Genomic DNA, 10,000 nt, shown 5'->3' with positions numbered 1-10,000 from the left:
CACATTATTAAAAACACCACACTGCCGTATTATTAAAAACTCCTCACTCCCGCATTCTTAAAAACCCCTCACTTCAGCATTATTAAAAATTCCTCACTGCCGTATTGTTAAAAACACCACACTGCCGCATTATTAAAAACTCCTCACTCCCGCATTCTTAAAAACCCCTCACTGCAGCATTATTAAAAATTCCTCACTGCCGCATTATTAAAAATTCCTCACTGCCGCATTATTAAAAATTCCTCACTGCCGTATTGTTAAAAACACCTCACTTCCGCATTATTAAAAACTCCTCACTCCCGCATTCTTAAAAACCCCTCACTGCAGCATTATTAAAAATTCCTCACTGCCACATTATTAAAAATTCCTCACTGCCGCATTACTAAAAATTCCTCACTGCCGTATTATTAAAATCACCTCACTGCCGCATTCGTATAAATTCCTTACTGCCGCATTAGTATAAATTCCTCACTGCCGCATTATTAAAAACACCTCACTGCCACATTATTAAAATTTCCTCACTGCCACATTATTAAAAATTCCTCACTGCCGCATTATTAAAAATTCTTCACTGCCACATTATTAAAAACACCACACTGCCGCATTATTAAAAATTCCTCACTGCCGTATTGTTAAAAACACCACACTGCCGCATTATTAAAAACTCCTCACTCCCGCATTCTTAAAAACCCCTCACTGCAGCATTATTAAAAATTCCTCACTGCCGCATTATTAAAAACACCTCACTGCCACATTATTAAAATTTCCTCACTGCCACATTATTAAAAATGCCTCACTGCCGCATTATTAAAAATTCTTCACTGCCACATTATTAAAAACACCACACTGCCGCATTATTAAAAATTCCTCACTGCCGTATTGTTAAAAACACCGCACTGCCGTATTATTAAAAATTCCTCACTGTCGCATTATTAAAAATTCCTCACTGCCGCATTATGAAAAACCCCTCACTCCCGCATTATTAAAAACACCTCACTGCCGCATTATTAAAAACACCTCACTGCCGCATTATTTTAAAACACCTCACTGCTGCATTATTAAAAACACCTCACTGCTGCATTATTAAAAACGCCTCGCTGGAACATGATTAAAATTCCTCATTGGCACGTTATTAAAACCCCTCATTAGCACGTTATTAAAACCTCCTCACTGGAGCGTTATTAAAAATTCTTCATTGGCACGTTATAAAAAACCCCTCTCTGGCATGTTGTTAAAAACTCCTCACTGACACGTTATTAAAAACTCTTCATTAGCATGTTATTAAAACACCTCACTGGCACGTTATTAAAAACTCCTCACTGGCACGTTATTAAAAACTCCTCACTGGCACGTTATTAAAAACTCCTCACTGGCACGTTATTAAAAACTCCTCACTGGCACGTTATTAAAAACTCCTCACTGGCACGTTATTAAAAACGCCTCACTGGCACGTTATTAAAAACGCCTCACTGGCACGTTATTAAAAACGCCTCACTGGCACGTTATTAAAAACGCCTCACTGGCACGTTATTAAAAACGCCTCACTGGCACGTTATTAAAAACTCCTCACTGGCACGTTAGTAAAAACTCCTCACTGGCACGTTAGTAAAAACGCCTCACTGGCACGTTAGTAAAAACGCCTCACTGGCACGTTATTAAAAACGGCTCACTGGCACGTTATTAAAAACGCCTCACTGGCACGTTATTAAAAACGCCTCACTGGCACGTTATTAAAAACGCCTCACTGGCACGTTATTAAAAACGCCTCACTGGCACGTTATTAAAAACGCCTCACTGGCACGTGATTAAAAACGCCTCACTGGCACGTGATTAAAAACCCCTCACTGGCACGTGATTAAAAACCCCTCACTGGCACGTTATTAAAAACCCTTCACTCGCAGGTCATTAAAAACCCCTCACCGGCACGTTATTAAAAACCCCTCACCGCCGTATTATCAAATATCCCTCACTGGCACGTTATTATAAACACCTTAAAGCCAAGGTATTAAAAACACTTCACCACCACATTATTATAAACACCTCACTGCCAAGGTATTAACACTTCACCACCACATTATTATAAACACCTCACTGCCAAGGTATTAACACTTCACCACCACATTATGAAAAATACCTCAGCGCCACATCATTAAAAACACTTCACCACCGCATTATTATACACACCTCACTGGCATGTTATTAAACACACTTCACCACCACATTATGAAAAACACCTCACTGCTATGGTATTAAAAAACCTCACCACCACATTACTGCCGCATTATTAAAAATTCCTCACTGCTGCCTTATTAAAATCACGTCACTGCCGCATTATTAACAACACCTCACTGCCATGGTATTAAAACACCTCACCACCACATAACTGCCGCATTATTAAAAACACTTCACTGCCATGGCATTAAAAAACACCTCACTACCACATTATGAAAAACACCTCACCACCATGGTATTAAAACACTTCACTGCCATGGTATTAAAAACACTTCACCACCACATTATGAAAAACACCTCACTGCCATGGTATTAAAACACCTCACCACCACATAACTTCCGCATTATTAAAAACACCTCACTGCCATGGTATTAAAACACCTCACCACCACATAACTCCCGCATTATTAAAAACACTTCACTGCCATGGTATTAAAAAACACCTCACTACCACATTATGAAAAACACCTCACTGCCATGGTATTAAAACACTTCACTGCCATGGTATTAAAAACACTTCACCACCACATTATGAAAAACACCTCACTGCCATGGTATTAAAACACCTCACCACCACATAACTGCCGCATTATTAAAAACACCTCACTGCCATGGCATTAAAAACACCACCGCCACATAACTACCACATTATTAAATACACTTCACCACCACATTATGAAAAACACCTCACTGCCATGGTATTAAAAAACTTCACTGCCACATAACTGCTGCATTATTTAAAACACTTCACCACCACATTATGAAAAACACCTCACTTCCATGGTATTAAAACACCTCACCACCACATAACTTCCGCATTATTAAAAACACCTCACTTCCATGGTATTAAAACACCTCACCACCACATAACTTCCGCATTATTAAAAACACCTCACTGCCATGGCATTAAAAACACCACCGCCACATAACTACCACATTATTAAAAACACTTCACCACCACATTATTAAAAACACCTCACTGCCATGGTATTAAAAAACTTCACTGCCACATAACTGCTGCATTATTTAAAACACTTCACCACCACATTATGAAAAACACCTCACTGCCATGGTATTAAAACACCTCACCACCACATAACTTCCCCATTATTAAAAACACCTCACTGCCATGGCATTAAAAACACCACCGCCACATAACTACCACATTATTAAAAACACTTCACCACCACATTATTAAAAACACCTCACTGCCATGGTATTAAAAAACTTCACTGCCACATAACTGCTGCATTATTTAAAACACTTCACCACCACATTATGAAAAACACCTCACTGCCATGGTATTAAAAAACTTCACTGCCACATAACTGCTGCATTATTTAAAACACTTCACCACCACATTATGAAAAACACCTCACTTCCATGGTATTAAAACACCTCACCACCACATAACTTCCGCATTATTAAAAACACCTCACTTCCATGGTATTAAAACACCTCACCACCACATAACTTCCGCATTATTAAAAACACCTCACTGCCATGGCATTAAAAACACCACCGCCACATAACTACCACATTATTAAAAACACTTCACCACCACATTATTAAAAACACCTCACTGCCATGGTATTAAAAAACTTCACTGCCACATAACTGCTGCATTATTTAAAACACTTCACCACCACATTATGAAAAACACCTCACTGCCATGGTATTAAAACACCTCACCACCACATAACTTCCCCATTATTAAAAACACCTCACTGCCATGGCATTAAAAACACCACCGCCACATAACTACCACATTATTAAAAACACTTCACCACCACATTATTAAAAACACCTCACTGCCATGGTATTAAAAAACTTCACTGCCACATAACTGCTGCATTATTTAAAACACTTCACAACCACATTATGAAAAACACCTCACTGCCATGGTATTAAAAAATCTCACCGCCACATAACTGCCGCACTATTAAAAACACCTCACCACTGCGTAACCACTACTTATTAAAAACACCTCACTGCCATGGCATTAAAAACACCACCGCCACATAACTACCACATTATTAAAAACACTTCACCACCACATTATGAAAAACACCTCACTGCCATGGTATTAAAAAACTTCACTGCCACATAACTGCTGCATTATTTAAAACACTTCACAACCACATTATGAAAAACACCTCACTTCCATGGTATTAAAACACCTCACCACCACATAACTTCCGCATTATTAAAAACACCTCACTTCCATGGTATTAAAAAACCTCACCGCCACATAACTGCCGCACTATTAAAAACACCTCACCACTGCGTAACTACTACTTATTAAAAACACCTCACCGCCACATAACTTCCGCATTAATAAAAACACCTCACCACTGCGTAACCACTACTTATTAAAAACACCTCACCACTGCGTAACTACTACTTATTAAAAACACCTCACCGCCACATAACTTCCGCATTATTAAAAACACCTCACCACTGCGTAACTACTACTTATTAAAAACACCTCACCGCCACATAACTTCCGCATTATTAAAAACACCTCACCACTGCGTAACCACTACTTATTAAAAACACCTCACTGTTCCCTGCAGGAATTGAGCGTCTGAGTTCACCTCATCGCATGCCAATCCAAAGTAGTGCAGGAAGGTTTGGGGTACAAATTCACTCCATTATCTTTTGCAGGACAACTATTTGTTGAACTGTTGTCATTTCGACCCAAAATCCATTTTTGTTTGGCCTCAGATGTTGACCATGAGAGGATGGATTCACTCCCCATGGTGCCCCACCTATCATCTCACCATGCTGAGGAAATGAGAGAGTTGTTCCAATCATATTTTTCTATTTAATCGGTTCATTGTGCACTATTCGATGTTCTTGAATACCAAGTATTTCAACGATTTGTTCTTTAAAGTTGCACGCAAGCTCGTATTCATTGTTGCTGGTTTGATTAAATTTTTGCAATGCAAGAGTTTTCACCCTTTGTTTCCATGTTCAAACCCACTCTGTCCTTGCGGCTTTGAGAAAATCTCATCATAAGATCTCGAAAGACAAGAAGTCAATTGAGGTGTGAGCACCTTGGTCGAGAGGGTGTCAGGGGCTTAAACCCTGGTGCTGTTATTTGTAGTCGTCACGAGTTTTTTGTTTGCTCATAATCACTGCGGTCACAACTCCTGAAGCATGGTTTGTATAAAATTTGCCATATTTTAGTCTTTGGTTCAATAATCTTGACTCACAAGGCAGCAAGTCTCATGTGGATGCCTTTGATTGATCCTTAGTATAAATTCGTCCACCTTTTGATAGCATTTCCTCCATCAAGAGAATCATACCCAGGTGCTCTTCTGTCCAAAGCCATTGTCGCTTCCTGGGATTGCCGAGTTAATTAACCACCGCCAAGCTTGCCATGTTAAGCTTTGTGTTGGTTTAGCAGTTAAAGCAGCTGGCTTGGGACCATAGGGTACTGGTTTTGAGTTCTGTAGACTGTTCAATTAACACCAGGTGGGGTTGACTCAGCCTGTCATCCTTATGAGGTCGGCAAAATGAGTACCCGAGTGTTGGTAATATGTAACTTTGGCAAAATGAGTACCAGTGTTGGTAATATGTAACTCTGACAAAATGAGTACCAGGGTGTTGAGTACCAGGGAGTACCAGAGTGTTGGTAAAATGAGTACCAGGGTAATAACCATTTGGGGTAACCTGCCTCACAGTGGTGACCCATCACAGTGGACTGTACTCCTTACCAAGGAAACTGCCTCGACATCCCTATGTGCCTCTATGGCATGAAAGGAATGGTATTATTATTTATTAAGCTTGCCGTGTTGCTCTGATCAGATTAGTCAAAGCAGGGCCACGTTGTGCAGGTTTCAGAGCTCCATTCCCAAGTTTTAACAAGAGGTACTAAGAAGTATTGCCGGGTCGTCTATAAGTGTATGAAGTTCCATCTTAGGATCCAGACGATGTTGGTAAACTCATTCAAATCACAATTTAATACAAGAGAGAATTGAGAAGTCTGAATTCAGCAAGTTAGCGACTGGAACATCCAACATTGTCTGCAGCACTCTTGATGGCCATTGCTTATGTTTCAGAAGTTTTTGTTTGACTTCCGGTTTCTCTCTTGCCTTACGGCCTTTGTTTATTTTTAGTTCTTCAGGTTAATATTTAAAAAAACTTATACGATTGACTTATTTGAGACATATCGGGGCAACATCGATGGTCTGAAAAACATGAACTATTTTTGCCTCTCACCCCCACATTTTCCCCTTATAACTTCAAATATCTACGTCTTGCTTGTGGTATGTAGGAACATCTGTCAGAGCCGTTGGTAAAAGAAGAGGTGGACGGACTTTCTGGACTGCTCTTCCCTTTTTATGATGCAGACACACGTATGTTATACGTGGCTGGCAAGGTCAGTTATTCAGTCGTCTTCCATTTTGCCAATCATTGCATTGAGTCGAGAGTCCCTTAAGTTTAAAACCCGTTGTTGAAAAGTTTATTTGTTGCAGTTAAGTGTGACGAAACATTTTTGAAAAAATAAAGCAAATATTGTCGGAAAAAATGATTATTTAACAAAACAAACTTTCTTGATCACAATGACTTTTCTTGCTATGCTGAGTTGAATGTTCTAATATTTATTGATCTTTACACCCTTTGTAATGGAATAAAACTTATCTGTTTGTTTTGTTGTTAGAAATTATATCGGATTACATAGTCTCTCTCATTTTATATCCAGCTCCCCTGTCTTCTGGCACCATGGTGATAGGCCTTGATGAAATCATTTGTGTGCTCCTCAACACTTGCTTGAATCAATTTGTTCACCTTCCCTCTATTGTTTTCACAAATTAGATCTCCTTTGTATGTGGAGTTCATAAGGCACAACAGAGCCCTTACAGGGCCCAAAGTATCCCCTTCTTTTATTTTTCTCGATCACATTTTGAGGGCCAAGTTGTGACTCATTGCCTCAAATTGTCCGATGCGCTGCCGACTCTGACAGCTCTGCTGTAATTTGTTACAAAAGTGATATTTCGTGCATCTTTTTGAAGTTTTCAGTCGGTCCTCAACGTTTTCCTTTTCCATGTCTTCCTTCTCTCTAATTGCAAGATCCGAGACCTTTGTGGAGAAAAAAAAAAGTGTGCCCCATTCTTCACTTTGCATCAGACGATGGTGTCCTTATTCTCTTTGCTCCAGCTCATACATGTCTTCTGTTTGTCTGGTGCTTAGTTTGTGTTGTTTTGGGACAGGTGGCACCTCTTCAGCTTCTTATTTGGGTGCTAAGCTCTGTCTCAAAAGTCTTCTTTACGCACACCTTGACGGCCATTTGGGAATGGTGCCATGAGGGGGAGACCACCTGACCGAGATGGTGCAATCACACCATACCTATCTGCCAATAAATAGAACATCGCATGTATTTTTACCTACTCCTGTCCTGCCTTTTGGGTGAACCGGATGAACTTCCCATCAGCGTATGGTGTTTTTCTCACAGAGATAAAACTTTTATTCCAAAGTACAAAATGTCCCTTTGCTCGTGAACTAAAACCTCAATTGGTGTTCATTCAATTTATTTGTAAGAAATGAAACTTCATTCAAGAGGAGTTGAAAACACAACTTGCATTTTTATTGAAAAGTAACAAACTGTACAAGAACCTTAACAGCAAAAAACAAGCAAACATAGAACAGTGTGGTCACCCCCTCGTTGCTTGCAATTATTATGGGCTGCTGTATGGCTATCGCTTTATTTACTTCCTCCTTGTTGGAGGGCAGACTATCGCTCTGCGAGAGCAGTAGCTATATCCTTCCTTGAGGGTGAGGGGGTGTGGTAAAATGTTTTCTTCCATCTCCATTTGAGTCCATCTCAGAAACCGCTCGTTAGACACAAAGTCCAACCAGCGATAGCCAAGGATTCTCCGAAGAGACCTGGTACCGAAGGGAAGGAATTAAGTCTCCATCTAAGATCCTTGGTCAGAGTGCAAGTCTCGCATCCATAGAGCAAGACTGGAAGCACCAAGGACCTGAATACTCAGACTTTTGTCCTCCTGCACAGGTACCGGCAGCGCCACACCCCATTATCCAGTGAATCCATGACTCCCCAGGCCCGACCCAGATGCCTATTGACCTCTGACTCACAGCCAGCAGAGACATGAATATCACTGCCGAGGTAAGTGAATCTCTCTACGACCTCAACATCCTCACCACAAACAGGCACAGACAAGACAGCAGCATCCAATATGTCATTGAAAGCCTGGATCTTAGTTTTGACACAGGAAACCCGTAATCCCAGCAGCTCTGACTCCTCATTCAGCACCTCGAGCGTCCCCAAAAGGATATCTAAAGTCTCTGCAAAGATAACTGCATCATCTGCGAAATCAAGGTCAGAGATCTTGACATTCCCAAATGACACACCACAGTGTGATCTCTCCGACATCCTCCCTAGAATCCAGTCCATACAAGTGCTGAAAAGTGTGGGGGCCAGTACACACCCTTGACGAATTCCAGTAACAACTGGAAATAAGTCAGAGATGGTACCACCACATCTCACAGCACTCTCGGTGCCAGAGTAGAGTTCAGACATCAGATCGATCAGTTTTGATGGCACCCCACGAAGACCTAGAATCCTCCAGAGGGCGTCCCGTTTCACTGAATCAAATGCTTTACAGAGATCAACATAGGCTGTAAGCAGCCCCTGCCGAAACTCTCATCTGCGTTCGGTGAGGACCCAAAGAGCAAGGACACGGTCAATCATTGACCTCTTTGGTGTAAAGCCTGACTGCTCTGGATGCTGGTGCTCAAGCAGGAAGTGGCGAACCCCATCAAGATTTAGCTGAGCAAAGACCTTGCCCGGCAATGAGAGTACTATTTCCCCTCAGTAGTTGTTGCAGTCTTGGCGATCACCGTTCCCTTTCCAGAGAGGGACAACAAGGCCCCTCTTCCAGTCAGTTGGGATGATGCCTGTGTTCCAGGCTGAGCACAGAACTGCATGCAATGACGCGAGTACAGCATTTCCACCAGCCTTGAGAAGTTCAGCATGGATGCCACAAATCCCAGGAGCTTTACCCCATTTCAATCGGTTAAACGCAGTCTGTGTTTCCACAAAGGAAGGTGGACCTCAGTTGATTGGAGGGTCAGCAATAGGGATAGTAACACCCATGACATCCAATACGACAGCTGGTGGATCAGCCTGGTACAGCCGCTCAGCCTCACCAGTCTACAAGAGCCCACCAACCTTTGCTATAACTGCAGTCCACCAAGGGACGGGCTTGGAGGAACGCAATGCGCGAATTCCCCTGTAAGCAGGATGAGAATCACTTGACCATGGGTGATGCTCTACCCCCTCATAGATTCCTCGCACATAGGCCTCCATGTCTACCCTTAGAGCATGTACAGTTTTATGCCTCAGCTCCCTGAACAGCTCAGCTCTGCCATTCAGCCTGGCCCTGCGACTCTGGTCAATGGTGTTCAGTGTCGGTTGAGAGATAAAATTCTTCTTCACCCTCCGGTGAGTTCCAAGACATCTACCGGCAACATCAAGGTCGGTGGTCTTGAAGGCATTCCACAACTCTACAGGATCCCGCAAAGCACCCAGACACCCAAATATCCACTCGGCATGTTCTCAAATTCCTCAGCTACCCTCTCATCCTTGAGCTTGCCAACATCCAGCCTAAGCTGGGATGGTACCATTCTCCTGGATTTAAGCTGAAACTTCAGAGTTGTTACAACAAGCCAGTGGTCAGTATTGAGAAATTGAGCAGTCCGGTCGGCACTGCAGTTCTGGATCATCCTCCAGCAACCATCA

The 10,000-nt window shown here is 41.9% G+C and overlaps 1 protein-coding gene across 6 annotated transcripts in view; it reads left to right on the top strand.

Annotated features, from left to right (window-relative positions):
- The window catches only part of CORO2B (coronin 2B), a 213,898-nt gene that overhangs the window by 121,746 nt on the left and 82,152 nt on the right, over positions 1-10,000 (top strand). For all 6 annotated transcript variants that reach the window (XM_085849393.1, XM_085849396.1, XM_085849394.1 and 3 more), the window contains one exon: positions 6,515-6,619. In XM_085849393.1, the coding sequence (XP_085705519.1) occupies positions 6,515-6,619 (105 nt within the window). The remainder of the gene's footprint in view (positions 1-6,514; positions 6,620-10,000) is intronic.

This window comes from Eptatretus burgeri, chromosome 12 (assembly GCF_056783735.1).
Source record: "Eptatretus burgeri isolate ZD-2024b chromosome 12, Ebu_testis_v1, whole genome shotgun sequence".
NCBI classification, from domain to species: Eukaryota; Metazoa; Chordata; class Myxini; order Myxiniformes; family Myxinidae; genus Eptatretus; species Eptatretus burgeri.
The sequence above is the reverse complement of the archived record's forward strand: the minus strand, read 5'-3'. Positions and strand labels throughout refer to the sequence as shown.